At 43.0% G+C, this 18,244-nt stretch overlaps 1 protein-coding gene across 3 annotated transcripts in view; it reads right to left on the reverse strand.

Annotated features, from left to right (window-relative positions):
* LOC122540007 (myosin light chain kinase, smooth muscle-like) overlaps positions 1–18,244 on the reverse strand; it is a 93,622-nt gene that overhangs the window by 11,641 nt on the left and 63,737 nt on the right. For all 3 annotated transcript variants that reach the window (XM_043675292.1, XM_043675291.1, XM_043675293.1), the window contains exons 13-15: positions 13,383–13,535; positions 10,480–10,600; positions 3,058–3,154 (exon numbers count right to left, since the gene is read on the reverse strand). In XM_043675292.1, coding sequence (XP_043531227.1) covers positions 3,058–3,154; positions 10,480–10,600; positions 13,383–13,535 — 371 coding nt within the window. The remainder of the gene's footprint in view (positions 1–3,057; positions 3,155–10,479; positions 10,601–13,382; positions 13,536–18,244) is intronic.

Consider the following 18,244-nt stretch of genomic DNA (forward strand, 5'->3'; position numbering starts at 1 on the left):
GGGTAAATGTAGGGGTATGGGTAGGTTGCGCTTCGGCGGGGCAGTGTGGACTTGTTGGGCCGAAGGGCCTGTTTCCACACTGTAATGTAATCTAATGTAATCTAATCTAATGTAAACATGCAAGATAATGTAAATGTGTGTGCGACCATTCGTTTCTCAGTTCCAAATAATGTTTTTCCTTCAAGTGCTGTCTGTCTGTTTATTGAGGCCCTCCAATTCCTTTTCTAAATGGTGATACCACTTTACACTCTCCCACCAGCAGCCCTGAAGGTCTTCCAAATCTTCCCTTACCAGGGCTCCTCCTATTCCTCCAAATTTGTTTTGACCTGTTCTGCCATGCTTAGGTTCACCATTCACCAAGTGTGTAGGTTGATTATTCAGGCCCTTCGATATTCATCCATACTCAAGGGCTGAAGCAGAAATATGGCTTTTATATTTCACTGGATAGTTTCCAAAATTTAAGCTGATTATATTAGTTACCATGTAGTATTCTACATGACCCTGTAACTATAAGCTTTGGTCATGCCCTTGAATTGACAAGCATATTGGGACCCTGCATATTGAGGAGAAAGTGAGGTCTGCAGATGCTGGAGATCAAAGTTGAAACTTTATTGCTGGAACAGCACAGCAGGTCAGGCAGCATCCAGGGAACAGGAGATTCGACGTTTCGGGCACAGGCAAGAAGGGCCTGTGCCCGAAACGTCGAATCTCCTGTTCCCTGGATGCTGCCTGACCTGCTGTGCTGTTCCAGCAATAAAGTTTCAACTGGCTCCATTTCTAGTCAATGGTAATCCCCAGGATGGTGATCGTGGGGAATTCAGAAATGGTAATGCCACTGAATGTCAAGGGGAGATGGTTAAATTCTCTCTTGTTGGAGATGTCCATTATAGACACTCCTGTAACCTGACTGTAACTTGCCAGTTATCAGCAGGACCAGGGAGAGGGTGGAACAGATAGTGGTCAATACTGTGGTCTATACTTACAAGACAGTTCCAGTCCTCTCCCAAGGAATGACCAACTACAGCAAGGTCACCCCTGAACAGGAGAGGTAGACAGATTGGTGAGGTGCGTTGGAAAATGGGGTTCCTTCAGAACAGATCTTTTTCAAGTATTTGCTTTGTAGCGTGAAATCTTACCTAACAGTTGGTACAGCAGCATATGCTTAGACCAAACATAAACAATTTCTAACAGACAAGACAAAGGGAAGGTGGTAAGAAAGGCCACGCAAATTAATCTCAAAGAACCATATGGATCTTTTATCAACGCAATGTTTAGGAAAATGGAGCTTTTACTCCTAAAAAGACTGAGGAGAGGTAGGAGGGGGCACAAAGAAGTCTTGGCGGGAAGGATTAGAGAAAACCCAAAGTGTTCTACATTTATGTGAGGAATAAGATCAGAGAGAGCGTAGGGCTGATCAGGGATAGTGGAGGGAAAGTGCCTGGAGTCTGAAGAGGTAGGGGAGGCATGAGTGATGAATTTTTTGCTTCAGTATTCACTAGAGAGAGGGACCTTGTTGATAGTGAGAACACCGTGGACCAGGTTATAGGCTTGAACAGATTGATTTTAAGGAAGTAGATGTGCTGGAAATTCTGGGAAGCATCAAGATAGGGTGCGGCATGGTGGCTCAGTAGTTAGCATTGCTGCCTCACAGTGCCAGGGGCCCAGGTTCGATTCTAGCGTCAGACAACTGTCTGTGTGGAGTTTGCACATTCTCCCTGTGTCTGCATGAGTTTCCTCCAGGTGCTCTGGTTTCCTCCCTCAATCCAAAGCTGTGTGGGTTAGGTGGACTGGCCATGCTAAATTGCCCATAGTGTCCAGGGATGTGTAGGGTAGGTGCATTAGTCTGGAGTAAATGTAGAGCAGTAGGGGAATGGGTCTGGGTGGGTTATTCTTTGGAGAGTCAGTATGGACTTGTTGGGCTGAAAGGCCTATTTAGATGCTGTAGGGATTCTAAAATAAGTCCCCATGGCCAGAACAGATATATCTACGTTTACTACAGGAAGTAAGGTATGAGATTGCTGCATATCTGGCGATAATCTTTGCATCTTAACTCTCCACGAGAGCAGTACCGATGACTGGAGGGAGGTGAATGTTGTTCCTCTATTCCATCCCAGTACCGTTCGGAAACTGCTGACAAAGGGGTTCGGCCTGAAACGTTGACTTTCCTGCTCCTCGGATACTGTCTGACCTGCTGTGCTTTCCATCTTCACACCTACTAACTCAACCATCCTCAATTGTCACAGTTGTATTTTTCTTGTTTATCTAATGTATATCTAAACTATTGCCTCATAAGAGACCACTTGAACATTCTTTACACACTGCTTATATTAGGTAACTGTGGTCATAAACCCTAAAAATCTAACAAGAACTAGTCATGCAATTTCATGAACTGACTAGTGGTGAACAGTGAGGAGCAGCTAGGAAGGTAAGTGATAGGAATGTGCTGCGGTGAGTGAATCTCTGGGATTGTAGGCCACAGGCGATGTCCAGGAACCAGGTCTGGGTGCCATGTTAGGGGAGGGGGACTGCACAGTACCTCAAAGAAAATATGGATAAAAGATCAAATTCAAAGAAGTGCAACAGTTTGCCTTACCCAAATAGCCAAACTGAGAGCAACTGACTGACAAAGTGGTTATGAAGTGCAGTGCATCGAAGCCAGACATTTGATGGTTTTTATAGATGGAGGCATAAACTACAGAAGAAAATGATTTTTTCACCGCAGCACATTACCCAGAAGCTGATGTTGTTTCCCCTTGCAGCCAAGAAGACGGAGGAGATTTGATAGAATTGTCAAAAAAATTATGAAGGGTTTAGATGGAATAAATATAAACTCTTTCCAGGGGCTGAAGGACAGATAATCAGACGACCCAGATTGTATCGATTGCCAAAAGGATCAGAGGTGACATGAGGAAAAATCACTTTTACGCCAAAGGCAAGGATTTGGAATGTACTCTATCCTGATACTGAGGTGCCAGTCAGTCAGTTCCACTGAAGATCAGTGGCTCCATGGTCGTGTAGAAAAGAGTTCTTTACATAAGGAGGAACTCAACGGCTTACCACTTTTGTCTTGAGAAGTAGGTGCAGATTCTGCATTGTCCGGTTTGTTCAATGGCAAAGCTAGTCTCTTGAGGGCAAGAAGTGCCTTCCCTGCTTTCTAAAATTTAAAAAAAGATGAAATATTTCTCTTCAAAATAGATGAACAATCACACAGAAGCACAAGCAGGTCCAATTCAAAACAAAATAAAACTAGGGAATCTCACAGTACAGCAAGTCAGCGCTTGACCCATTGTTCCTGTATGGTAAAATGACCAATGACCAATCACTGCCCTGCTTTTTATCCAAACCCTTCAGTTTTTGTCCTTTTTAGCATACATTCAATATCTTTGAAATCTATCATTAAATCTGCTTCATCATCCTTTCATCAGTGCATTCCTGTTCTTAAGTGAGAAAACATTTATATTTCCTGACCTTGCACTGTTGCCAAATATCTTATCAACCATCCTGCCCAGGTAGAAAATTCTTCTCTATATATTTTATCAATATCCTGCATAATGTGACTGAATTTAAGTTTATTCATAGAATTAAAACAAGTGTTATGAAGGTGTAGGTGTGTACTGTTCCTTTGAGAGAGAGATGAAGCTAGCAAGGTCTGACTGAAAGCACAGAGTGTGCTGAACAATTTAAAAATAGAACTCTTGGTTGAAACAAATAGCTGGAGTTGCATTGCCATGGAACAAAACAAATTCTAATTTGGCCAATCAGCTTAAATTATGCCCCAGATACCAAAAACCAATCAAAATTGAATTTTAATGTTTGGGATGGCATCAAACCAATGAAATGATTCAATGTTTTGGGGTATAAAACTGGATATTTTGAACAGTTAGAGGGAGAACAGCAAAGAGCATGACCAAGTGCAAACAGCTAGCCAAATAGCTCTCTGAAAGGTACCTGTCCGCAAGAAAAGTTGGAGACCGAAGAAAAGACGACCCAGAAGTTAACAGAGAAAAATCTCCAAAGGAGAATTGGCAAAGCTGGCTGATTTTGAAATGTGATTTTTTTTTTCTAAATTGCTATCAGGGTTTTTTTTTAAAAAAGTCAGACCAGTATTATAGAGTGGGAGGTAAAATATAGGTTTAAAGAGAAAGGAGTTGGAAATAGTTGTTGTTTTAATGTCCTGTACTGGACTTAAAGAATAAAATTGTTAATTTTTATTTTAAATAACGAGATCAGGGATAATTCTTTGTCTCTCGAAATTTAACAGATTACGACGTGAGGTGAGCTTCTCTGTGGGACGGGTTTAAACTAGCAGAGGGGTTCACTCCATGCCGTAACATAAGCAAATTAGAGGAAATGGAACCAAGCAGATGTAATATATTTGGATCACCAAAAGGCATTCATAGGAGTCATAGAGATATACAGCATGGAAACAGACCCTTCAGTCCAACTCATCCATGGCACCCAAATGTCCGAAATAAATCTACTCCCATATCCCTCTAAACCCTTCCTATGCATATACCTATTCATTTATATTATACCAGCTTCCACCATTTCCTCTGGCAGCTCATTCAGAGCATGACCCTCTGTGTGAAAAAGTTGCCCCTAGGTCCCATTTAAATCTTTCCCCTCTCACACTAAACCTATGCCCTCTAGTCCTGGACTACCCCACTATAGGGAAAAGACCTATCTATTTACCATATCCAAGCCCCTTCATGATTTATAAACCTCTAGGTTCACCCCTCAGCCCCTAACACTCCAGGGAAAACAGCCCCAGTGTTTTCAGCCTCTCCCTGTAACTCAAATCCTCCAGCCCTGGCAACATCCTTGTAAATCTTTTCTGAACCTTTTTAAGTTTCACATCATCCTTCCAATAGGAAGGAGACCAGAATTGCACACAATATTCCAAACGTGGCCTCACCAACGCCATGTACAGCCGCAACATGACTTCCCAACTCCTATACTCGATGCACTGACCAAAATGGCAAGCGTACCTTCACTATCCCATCTACCTGTGACTCCACTTCCAAAGAATTAGGAACCTGAACTCCAAGGTCTCTTTCGTTCAGCAACCGATGAGGTATCACATGTCAGGCTACTTCAGATAAGAGTCCACCGTGTTGGAACAAGTGCATGAATATAGGTTTGGCTAATTAATGGAAGACAGAAAATTGGAATAAAGGGGGTACTTCCAGGATGGCAACCTGCAAATAGAGTGCTGGTGATCAGTGCTGCAGCCACAATTAGTAGGTGAGAAGGTGAAGGTAACAGAGTCTACAGAGGGATATAGGCAGGTTAAGCGAGTAGGTAAAACTTGGCAAACAGAACACAATGTGAGAAACTGTGAAGTTATTACCATGGCAGGAAGATTAGAAGATATAAATGTTAGTTAAATGAGGAAAGACAGCAGAAAGCTGCAGCACAGAGACATTTGGGAATCCCCATTTATGAATATTATCTAAGATCAGTGGGTAATAGGGAAGACAAATGGCTGACAGCCATTATTTCAAGGGAAAGAAGTGCAAAAAATAGAATGCCTTGCTAAAATTACAAAAGGCAAAATAAAAGACTACACCTAGAATACTGCAAGCAGTTTTGGTTCCTTCATCTAAGAGACATTGACATTGGAAGCAGTCCAGAGGAAGGTCACTAGGTTAATCTGGTTATACCTTCCAGGTGAAGTAGCGCTTGACCTATACTTCACTTAATCTGGTCTACTGCATTCACGGCTCACAATGTGGTCTCCTCTATACTGGGGAAACAAAGTGTGGACTGAGTGACCACTTCACAGAATGTTCTGCCCACAGAAAATACCCCTGAGCTTCCAGTTGCCTGCCACTTTAACACACCACCAACATCTGTCTCAGGCTTCCTACAGTGCTCCAGTGAAGCTCAGTGCAAGCTGGAAGAACAACACCTCATTTTCCACTTCAGGACCCTGCCACCCTCCAGGCTCAATATCGAGATCAATACTTTTTGGGCTTGACCACCCCCAAGTCCTAGCCCCCTACCACACACACACCAGGTCTTGTTATCACATAGTCTGCCACTAACAGTATCCCTTAACAGCTATTCACCCTCCCAGCCAGATCGCTATTGACTCCTTTGTCTAACTATTCTCTCTTTGGGCTCTATCCCTACCTATTATTTAATTCTTAACTCCTCCCTCCACCCTATCTTCTGCAAATAACTGACATTTTCCTAACCACCATAAGTTCTGAGGAACGGTCACTGGGTCCGTAAGTTAACTTTGATTTCTCTTCACAGGTGCTGCCGAGACCCGCTGAGCTTTTCGAACAACATTTTTTTCTGTTCCTAGGTTATGGAGGGTTTGTCTTATGCTGAACAAGTGGGTCGGGCTTGTACTCATTTGAAATGTGTAAAAGGAAAAAGACACTGTGTTTAAATATATAAAGATACTTTGGAGACTTGACACTGTAGATGAGGCGAAATGTTTCTCCTGAATGAGAGTCTAGAACCAGAAGGTGTAAGTACAGTATAGCCAAAAAGCCTGTTCATTATACATGTATACTTCTGGATGAATAAAACCTCTTTACACTGCCTCCTTACTTTGGGATTTTTTTTTGAAAGCTTGTATCGTTTGTTCAGTCCTTTGTCACAGTTTGCAATTTGTCTTTGTCAGTTTAGTTTTAACTTGAAATTGGCCATATCAAAGTCCTTCTTATGCAGAAAGTAAGGCTAAGCTGCTAAATGTTTCTCCTTAGGTTAAATTTCTGATTCCCACAATAGTTCTCCATTTTATTCCATTCTGGTTACTATTTAGCTTTTCATGACAACACAAAAACAGGCAACTTGGCACAGCTACTCTATGTCACTGCTTATGTTCATAATTAGCCTACTCCCAGTCTACTCTACATCAAACCCTCCCCATGTGGTTGCAAGTTCAATGTTCTCACCACTCTCTGGATACTCAAGTTCTTTCTAAATATATTCTTATTTATTAGCGACCATTTTACAGACTATGCTTGGACAATGCCACAGTGAATGGCGACAACAGGCCAAGGAATGATTCACTAGTTGAAGGCTTGCCACATTATTTCAATGAGTAGAAGACAAGCAATTATTACTTGACTGGTGCAGGCATAGTCATAGAGAAGTACAGCACGGAAACAGACCCTTTGGTCCAACTCGTCCAGGCTGACCAGATATGTCTAGTTCCATTTGCCAGCACTTAGCCCATATCCCTCTAAGCCCTTCCTATTCATTTACCCATCCAGGTGTCTTTTAAATGTTGTAATTGTTCCAGCATCCACTACTTCTTCTGGAAGCTCATTCCACACATGCACCACCCTCCTCTTGAACAAGTTGCCACTTGGGTCACTTTTAAATCGTTCCTCTCTCACCCTAAACATATGCCCTCCAGTTCTGGACTCCCCCAACCCAGGGAAAAGACTTTGTCTATTTACCCTATCCATGTCCTTTATGATTTAATAAACCTCGAGAAGGTCATCCCTCAGCCTCCAACGCTCCAGAAAAAACAGCCCCAACGTATTCAGCCTCTCCCTATAGCTCAAATTCTCCATGCCTGGCAACATTCTTGTAAATATTTTCTGAACCCTTTCAAATTCCTCAGGGACAGGAATTATGTGCATAGGGAAAGGCAAGGAATGATTAGGGATAGTCAACATGGCTTTGTGTGTGAGAAATCATGTCTCACGAACTTGATTGAGTTTTTTTGAAGTGACGAAGAGGATTGATGAGGGCATTGACCCAATGGGCTGAGAAGTGGCAGATGGAGTTTAATTCAGATAAATGCGAGGTGCTGCATTTTGGGAAAGCAAATCTTAGCAGGATTTATACACTTAATGGTAAGGTCCAAGGGAGTGTTGCTGAACAAAGAGACCTTGGAGTGCAGAATCATAGCTCCTTGAAAGTGGAGTCGCAGGTAGATAGGATAGTGAAGAAGGCGTTTGTTATGCTTTCCTTTATTGGTCAGAATATTAAGTGTAGGGGTTGGGAGTTCTTGTTGTGGCTGTACAGGACATTGGTTAAGCTACTTTTGGAATATTGTGTGCAATTCTGGTCTCCCTCCTATTAGAAGGATGTTGTGAAACTTGAAAGGGTTCAGAAAAGATTTACAAGGATGGTGCCAGGGTTGGAGAATTTGAGCTATAGGGAGAGGCTGAACAGGCTGGGGCTGTTTTCCCTGGAGCATCGGAGGCTGAGGGGTGACATTATAGAGGTTTATAAAATCATGAGGGGCATAGATAGGGTAAATAGAAAAGGACTTATCCCTGGGATAGGGAGGCCAGAGCTAGAGGGCACATATTTAGGGTGAGAGGGGACAAATTTAAAAGGGATCTGAAGGGCAACATTTTCACGCAGAGGGTGGTGCGTGTATGGAATGAGCTGCCAGAGGAAGTGGTGGAGACTGGTACAATAGCAACATTTAAAAGGCATCTGGATGGGTACATGAACAGAAAGGGTTTAGAAGGATATGGGCCAAATGCTGGCAAATGGGACTAGATAATTTAGGAAATCCGGTCAGTATGGACTAGTTGGTCTAAAGACTTTTTCCATGCTGTACATCTCTATAACTCTAAATTTCACAATGTCCTTCCGATAGCAGGGAGACCAGAATTGCACACAGTATTCAAAAAGTGGCCCAACCAATGTCCTTTACAGCCACAACATGACCTCCCAACTCCTATACTCAATACTCTGACCAATCAAGGCAGTATTCCAAACGCCTTCTTCACTATCCTATCTACCTGAGACTCCACTTTCAAGGAACTATGAACCTGCGCTCCAAGGTCTCTTTGTTCAGCAACACTCCCCAGGACCTTACCATTAACTGAATAAGTCCTGCCCTGATTTGCCTTTCCAAAATGCAACACCTCATATTTATCTAAATCAACCTCCATCTGCCACTCCTCAGCCCATTGACCATTTGATCAAGATCACTTTGTATTGAGGGAACCTCCTTTGCTGTCCACTACACCTCCAATTTTGGTGTCATCTGCAAACTTACTAACTATACGTCTTATGTTCACATCCAAATCATATATGTAAATAATGGAAAGTAGCGGACCCAGAATCGATCCTTATGGCATGCCACTGGTCACAGGCCTCCAGTCTGAAAAGCAACCCTCCACCATCACCCTCTATCTTCCACCTCCAAGCCAGTTCTGTATCCACATGGCTAGTTCTCTTCTGTATTCTATATGATCTAACCTTGCTAACCAGTCTACCAGGAGAAACCTGATCGAATATCTTACTGAAGTCCACATAGATCACATCCACCACTCTGCCCTCATCAATCCTCTTCATCACTTCTTCAAAAAATTCAATCAAGTTACTGAGATATGATTTCCCACACACAAAGCCATGTTGTCTATCCCTAATCAGTCGTTGCCTTTCCAAATACATGTAAATCCTGTCCCTCAAGATTTCCTCCAACAACTTGCCCACCACCAATGTTAGGCTCACCAGTCTACAGTTCCCTGGCTTTTTCTTACCACCTTTCTTAAACAGTAGCACCACGTTAGCCAACCTCCAGTCTTCCGGCACCTCACCTGTGACTATTGATGATACACCGTGGGTGGCACGGTGGCACAGTGGTTAGCACTGCTGCCTCACAGCACCAGGGACCTGGGTTCAATTCCCACCTCAGGCGACTGACTGTGTGGAGTTTGCACATTCTCCCCGTGTCTGCGTGGGTTTCCTCCGGGTGCTACAGAGTTCTAGGGTACACCTGATCAGATTTTGAGATTAATCCACCTTTGTGTGTTTTAAAACATCCTGCACCGCCTCCTCTGTAATATGGACATTTTTCAAAATGTCACCATCTATTTCCCTACATTCTGTACCTTCCATGTCCTTCTCCACAGTAAACACTGATGTAAAATATTCGTTTAGTATCTCCCCCATCTTCTGGGGTTCCACGCGCAGGCTGCCACGCTGATCTTTGAGGGGCCCTATTCTTTCCCAGTTATCCTTTTGTCTTTAATGTATTTGTACAATTCCTTTGGATTCTCCTTAACTCAGTTTGCCAAAGCTATCTCATGTCTCCTTTCTGCCGTCCTGATTTTCCGCTTACGTATATTCCTACTGCCTTTGTACTTTAAGAATTCATATGTTTCCTTCTTTTTCTTGACCAAAACCTCAATTTATCTAATCATCCGGCATTCTCTACACCTAGCAGCCTTGCCTTTCACCCTAACAGGAACATACCGTCTCTGGTCTCATCTCATTTTTTGATGACTTCCCATTTTCCAGCTGTCCCTTTACTTGCAAACATCTGCCCCCAATCAACTTTTGAAAGTTCTTGCCTAATACCATCAAAATTAACCTTCCTCCAATTTAGAACTTCAACTTTTAGACCCAGTCTATCCTTTTCCATCACTATTTTAAAACTAAGAATTATGACTGCTGGCCTCAAGGTGCTCCCCCACTGACACCTCAGTAACTTGCCCGGGTCTTATTTCCCAAGAGTAGGTCAAGATTTGCACCTTCAGTCCTTACCTTCCATTTCTGCTTGGCTAGAAACCGTTTCATTCTCTCCTTTGACAGCGTCTTAGCAACTCCCTGCTCTGTGCTCTGTAACCACGGATGGTTCAGGCACTCCTCACAGGTTAACCGTCTCCTAAATGCAGAAGAAACCAAAGTAGGCTGATTAAAAAAAATACCTTTAACCATAAGTGATGGGCTGCAGCTATTTACAGCCTCTATTAATGAGGGTCTGACTATCATCTATCAAAGTTTGGTGACTGATCGAAATGAAGAGGGAATGTAAACTACATGGAGGACTTGCACATGTTAAGCAAGTGGGAATGTGTAGCACCTAGAATATAATGTGTAGAATTGTAAAGTTATCCAATTTGTTGGAAATCTAAAAAAAAGTAGAACTCCTTTTAAAAAAAAAGGTGAGATGACAGTAAGTGTCAATATCAGCTGTAGCCTTTTGTCCATGAATCATATCAAGGTAACATACAGGTGCAGCAAGCAGTTATAACAATTTTCTGCAGTGTTTCATAGGAATATTAGACAAAATATGATACAGAGACACATAGGGAGGTGTTGGGGAAGGTAATTTGAGGGTAAGAGAGCTAGCTTAAGGAGAGGAAAGTGAAGAGCATTAAAGGAGGGAATTTAGAATTAATGACTTGTGGACAAGGCAATTGAAGGCAATAACGGACTGATTAAGACCAGGCTGGTCACGAGGCTGGAGTTGGACAAATGTTGATGCCTTAGAAGACTGTGTTGTCAAAGACCGCTACAAAGACCATTGAGGGATTGAGAATTTTTAAATGGAGGCTCTGCTTAGCTGAGTGCCCCCAGTGCAGGTCAGAGTGCACGGGGTGAAAGTTGAACCAATTTGATAGGAGTTCAGACATAGGTAACTGAGATGTGAATAATGGCAGGTCTACGGATACCAGCCAGGAATGCACTGAAATAGTCAAGTCTAGAGGGAATAATGGCTTAAAAAGGTTTTAGTAGCAGATAAGCCAAGCCAAGCCAAGGCTGGATTTGAACAAGGTTCCAAGTGGAGGTAGATATTCTTACTGATGGCAGAGACGTATGATTGGAAGCTTTTCGCAGGGTCAAATATGAACCAAGGTTGCAACCCAGTCTGGTTCAGCCTTCAACACTAGGCAGAGAGGAAAATGGAGGTCATGGGGACATAGCTGCGTCTGGGGAGGGGATCCAAGGTAATGACTTTGATTTCCTCAATATGCACATGGAAGACATTTCTGCTCATCCAGGACTTGACAAGCTGAGCAGTGGAATTACTTAAAGGCAGTGAAGGAGATCAGAAAGGGGAGATGATGGGGAGGTAAGCTGGTGTTAAGATGCTCATTGAAGCTGACCTGGTTTTGGATGATACCACCAAAACGTAGCAGGCAAATGAGAAACAGGAAAGGGCCACGTAGAGATCCTTGAAGGATACTAGAGGAAGCAGTGTGACAGGAGAAGCTAGTGAAGTTAATTTTCCAGCTACAACTAAACAGAGTTCAAAACAGAACCAGGTGAGTGTAGGCCCAGGCAGCTGGATAATGATGGAGGGGAGTTGGAAAAGGATATAATGCAGCAAAGGCTACAAACAGGACAAGATGATTAAGGAGGGCAGGTTTCTCTTTGTCACTGTCACATCGAATGTCATTTGCGACTTTGTCACAAGACCATTTTGCGATGGTGGCAGGCAAAGAAAGCTGATTGGAGGGATTCAAACAAGGAGTCCCAGGAAAGCTTGTGGTATGTTTTTACAAAGGATTGAAGGATTACAATGAAGATGACAGAACATACAGATACAGGGCTTTTTGTGACCAACTTGAAATTATTTATAGTTTTTCCTCTTCCTATTCCTAAGGAAAGTTGCCCTTGGGTTAAGTGCAATAAAGGTTTGTTGGGACTGATTTCTGGAATGAGGCCATTGTTCAGACTAGGCCTACATTCCTGAGAAATGCCCTCTCTAAAACAAAATTCTTAAGGGGTTAGAACTGGGAGGTTGGACAGTTCATAACTGGGATCACAGTCTCAGAACACGGCGGTAATTATGTAATTGTGAATTTTTGAAATTGTCCATCTACGCCAGAGAGATCTGGGTGCTCAGCCAATGAGTGTAGACTTTCTAGTCAACCTGTTCAGAGATGTTATTACACATCTCTGGAGCAGATGGGACTTGAACATGGGCTTCCTGGCTCAGAGATAGGTACACTACCACTTCTATACAAGAACCAGTTAATTGTTTTTTGAAAGGGAAACAAAGAATGTGGGGGTAGTGTAGAAGGCTGGAGTTAATGTAAAGACCAGCCACAATCTTAATGAATTGATGAGCCAGCTACAGCTCCTGTTTCCTATGCCCATATGTTACACATTAACCAAAAAATTTAGACATCAGTTGGCTCTGAGCTTCTAACGTAGTGCTGCATCCACCTGAAACGTATGGTGGTTCTTTGAACCATGCTAATACAGTGCTCCTCGCTCAGAGCCTGGAACAGATCTTGAACAGATTCCAGAACTAGGAGACAGATCCAACTTCAGGATATCCCAAATCAGCTTGGAGATCAGTGGCACTGTTTCTGTTCACTCTGGAAATTGGTAAATCTAACTCAGAGCTCACCTGGACACATCTCCATTATCACTCTGCCTTGCCTTAACAGGGAACATATGTAACCCATTCCATGTAACCATTCCAGCAGTTTGTCCATTACTAGCAGTGGTTACCTGTGACACTGGAATTCTACCAATGCTTTCCAAAATTAAAATGCCCAATGACTAGTCTACAAACAGCCATTCATAAGTAAAATAGTTCAAAGGAAGGAGGTAGGAGTTGTAAGCAACTGTAATTCCCTTGAAATAAGATTTGAAAAGTTGAAAACCTGAGTTGAGCTGGAAAGGATCGATAGGTAAAAAGATTTCTTTACCTCATGTTCTTCTGTAGCAAAGAGCTGATGAAATTCTTTGCATTTTCAGAGATCTCAGCAAACGCTTCCTCATCAAACTCCCAAGAAACAGCAGTGACATTGGTCAGAGTCTCTGGGTCAGTGTCCCCTTGAAATGGAGACAATCCACTCAATCTGTAACAGTCCAGGAATTAGATTAAAAACTGGGGCATCGCATAACACTGTACACCCAATGAAGTACTTGTGACATGCTAATGCTGTTTTAATGTAGGAAGCTGCAGCAGACTATCCTTATAAATACTCTGATTACAAAGGCAGATCAGGGGCTGGTAATTCTGTAGTGACTTTTAAATGCCCTTGGACAATCTTCGAGACAATTTTTAAGAGGGTGGCATGGTGGCTCAGTTGAAAGTACTGCTACCTGACAGCGCCAGGGACCCTGGTTCGATTCCACTCTCGGGTGACTGTCTGTGTGGAGTTTGTACGTTCTCCCAATGTCTGCATGGGTTTCCACCAGGTGCTCCAGTTTCCTCCCACAGTCCAAAGGTTAGGTGGATTGAGCATACTAAGTTGCCCATAGTGTCCATAGGGCTGTGCAGGTTAGGTGGGTTAGCCATGAGAAATGCAGGGTTACAGGGATAGGGTAGGGAGGTGGATCTGGATGGGTTGCTCTTCTTAGGGTCAGTGTGGACTTGATGGGTCGAATGCCTGCTTCCTATGGGGATTCTATGAGGTCAGGAATACAATGGCATATGCTTTACTTGCCCAAAAAGTGTTTAACTCAAAAAGTACTCGAGAAGCTTACTGAAGAAGAAAATCAGGAGGGCGAGAAGGGGGCACGTGATAGCCTTGGCTGAGAAAGTTAGGATGAATCCAAAGAGGGTCTTTAAGTATACTAAAGGAAAAGAATAATAAGAGAGAATATGACCCTTCAATGGCCAAGGTGGACATGTAAGTGTAGAACCGCAGCAGATGGGCAAGAATCTCAACGACTATTTCTCCTCTGTGTTTACCATGGAGAAAGACATGAAGACTTGGAAACTTGGGGAAGTTAGTGGTGATTTCTTGGGGACAGTCCTCATCACAGAGGTGGTGTTGGATGTATTAGATTGTATGAAGCTGGATATCTCCTGGTCCTGACCAGGTATATCTAAAGAACACTGCAAGGGGCTAGAGAAGAAATTGCTGGGGCCCTGGCGGATATTTTTGCATCACCGTTAGCCACGGGTGAGGTTCCTGGAAGACTGGAGAATAGCGGGTGTTGTGCCATTATTCAAGAAGGGCTGCAAAGAAAAACCTGGGAATTACAGACCAGTAAGTTTAACATCTGTGGTGTTACTTGAGAAGATTTTGAGGGATAAGAAATACATACATTTGCAAAGACAGGATTTGATTAGAAATAGTCAGTTTGGCTTTGTGCATGGGAGATCCTGCCTCACTTTGATGAAGTGACCAGGAAGGTTGACAAGGGAAGGGCAATGGACACAGTCAATAAGGATTTCAGTAAGGCCTTTGATAAGGCTCCACATGGTAGGCTGCTCTGGAAGGTTAGATCACATGGAATCCAGGGGGAGCTGGCAAGTTGGGTACACAATTGGCTTATTGGTAGAAAGCAGTGGATAATAGTGGAAATTTGCTTGTCGGACTTGAGGCCTGTGATTAGTAGAGTGTCGCAGGGGTTCGGCCCATTGCTGTTTGTTATCTATATCAATAATTTAGTTGAATATATACAAGGCATGTTTAGTAAGTTTGCAGATGACACGACAATAGGACGTATCACGGACAGTGAGGAAAGTTCTCAGAAATTGCAGCAGGATCTTATCAGCTGGGGAAATAAGCTGAGAAATGACAAATGGAGTTTAATATAGATAAGTATGAGGTCTTGCATTTTGGAAAGTCAAAACTGGGTAAAAGTTTCTTGGTGAATGGAAGGGCCTTAAAAGGAGGATAGTGGATCAGAAGGATCTTGGAGTTCAGGTGCACGGTTCTCTGAAAGTGGAGTCCCAGGTAGACAGGGCAGAGAAGAAGGCTTTTGGCACACTGGCCTTCACAGGCAGGGCATTGAGTATAGAAATTGGGAAGATATGTTGCAGTTGTACGGGGCATTGGTGAGGTCACACTTGGAGTGTTCAGTTTGGTCACCTTGCAATAGGAATGTTACAAATAATAGGGAGAGGTTGGATAAGCTGGGACTTTTTTCTTTAGAGCATAGGATACTGAGGGGGGGACCTTCTAGAAGTATATAAGATCATGAGGGACACAGATAGGATGAATGCACACAATCTTTTTACCAGGGTTGGGGAATCGAGGTCTAGAGGGCATCAGTTCAAGGTTAGGAGCAACCTGAGGGGCAACTTTTACACAGAGGGGGGTAAGCTTACGGAAAGAGCTGTCAGTGGAAGTGGTTGAGGCTGATACATTAACAACATTTAAAAAGGTATTTGGACAAATAAATGGATAGGAAAGGTTTAGAAGGATATGGGCCAAGTGCAGGGAAATGGAGTTCGCTTGGATGGACATTTTGGTCGGCATGGACCAGTTTGGGCCAGACTGCCTGTATCTGTGCTGTAGGACTCTAAGCTCATTAACATCCAGAACAAAGCAAAGCAGTCTGCTGATCAATGTCCCCTTCATTACCTTAATAAACTTCTCCTCTTTACTCAGGAGTGCCTCATTCCTGATGAAGAGGTTTATGCCCGAAATGTTGACTCGCCTGCTCTTCAGATACTGCCTGACTGGCAGTGCTTTTTCAGCGCCACACCCTCGACTTCTCCCCTTTACTACAAGCTCTCAGTGGCTGCCAGGTGTACTATCAACAAGGTGCCCAGCACCATGCCAAGACTTTTTCCATCAGCACTTCCCAATGCAAGACCTCCATCATCTGGAGAAATAAAAGGGCAGATGGCCACATGGAGACACCACCACCTGCACATTTCCCACCCCCCCCCCAAACCAGAATGTCACCTGCAACTGCCAATTGGGTCACAAGATTCTGGGTTCAAAGCTTACTCATGGGCTACAGCATAAAATGAAAGTTGATACTTCAGTGCAGCGCTGACTCAATGAAGTCACAAAAAGCTAATTTTCTGGTCATTATCACATTGCTGTTTACGGGAATTTTCTTTCTGCATTCGGCTGCCATGTTTCTTAAATGCCAATGACAACTCCACCAGAACAAGTAATTAGATGGCTATAAAGCACTTTGAGCCATTGGTTGGTGAAGAAAAGCACCATCTAAATGCATCTTCAGTTGGGTCCAACATGGAAATACATCGCGATTCCTACAGCGTTACTAGATTAACTTACTAGATCAACATTAAACGATATTACTGGAGCACCTTCACTGCACAGACTGTAGTGGCTAAAGAAAGAAGCTCATTTTCTCAACAGCAATCTGGAATGAGGAGTTAATGCTGGCCTTGTCCATGATGTCCACATTCCATGAAGGAAGAACTTAAAAAGTCTAAATTGTACCCAAAGTGCCACAAATAGCAATGCTGTCATTTTTTATTATTCACTTGGGATGTGGGCATCATTGGTTGGCCAACAGTTTTTGCCAATCCCTAGCTGCCCTTGAACTGCTTGCTGGGCCATTTCAAAGGCAGTTAAGAGTCAACCACATTGTAGTGAGTCTGGAGTCAGACCAGGTGACATTGGGTATTAATGAACCCAAATGGGGTTTTCCGATAATCAGTAATGGTTTCACAGTCATCAGTAGATTCTTAATTCCAGATTTTTAAAAAAAATTGATGTCAAATTCTACCTTTTGGGATATGATTCGAAACCAGGTTCCCAGAACATTAGCTGAGTTTCTGGATTAATAATCTAATGATAGTATCATTACCATCACCTCCCCTTTGGTTTGAGCTATGTTGAAGGTGAATAAATAAGGCCAAGTCATTGTGACGATCACTCTTGAAGAATGAGGGTTGATACAATTGAAACACAAAGATTTGAGGATACTTCACAAGGTAAATGGTGAGAAAATGTTTCCATTATTTTTGGGGGAGGGATGGGCTGCTTTCAAACTAGGGGCCATAGTTACAGAAAAATTGGACCATCATTTAAAATGGAGATGCCAGGGAATTCCGTTTCCCAGAGGGCAGTGAATGCCTGGAATTCTGTACACTAGAGAGCTGCGGAGGCTAGATCAATGAAACAATTTAGAGAGAAGGTAGATAGATTATTGAAATATCAGGGAGTTGATGGCTATGCACAAAAGAGGAGTGAGGTCTGGGACAGATCAGCCACGATCATATGGAATGATGAGGTAGGCTAGAGGGACTGAATGGCCTGATCCTGCTCCAAATTCTCACGTTCTTGCGCTCTTTTCTTGAAGCAGTGCCATTGGATCTTATGTAACCACCTTACAGCACAGATGATATGAAGCTTTAATAGTGCATTTGAAACATAACCTCCAACAGTGTAACATTTTGCTCAGCACTCCATCACTGCCAGTTTAGATCAATGTGCTTCAGTACCTGCTGTGAGATTTGGCCCTTCAGCAGTTTGAGCCCAGACACTGCTTCCCACTGGATCACATCCAACACCTGGGCTGGTCAGGACCAATGGCTCCACCAATTTTACAGCAGCTCAATGCCTCAACCCCAAACTCAAAGACGCGCTCCTTAATTTCCTAAATCGCCCAGCAGCTCTGATCCCACTGAGATCTTTACTCATTCGACACCCACTTGCTTACACAATTCAAATCAATCATGTGAAATCCAAAGCTGTTTCATCTCCAATTCCAACATTCTTCCAAATAAACCTATTGGACTGTAGCCTGGTGTTGTGTGATTTTTAAACTTTGTCCACTCCAGTCCAACACCAGCTCCACCACAACATTCTTCACAACATGACTGAAAACTCAAATTGTGTTTAAA

The sequence above is a fragment of the Chiloscyllium plagiosum genome, chromosome 33 (genome assembly GCF_004010195.1).
Source record: "Chiloscyllium plagiosum isolate BGI_BamShark_2017 chromosome 33, ASM401019v2, whole genome shotgun sequence".
In the NCBI taxonomy this organism is placed as follows: Eukaryota; Metazoa; Chordata; class Chondrichthyes; order Orectolobiformes; family Hemiscylliidae; genus Chiloscyllium; species Chiloscyllium plagiosum.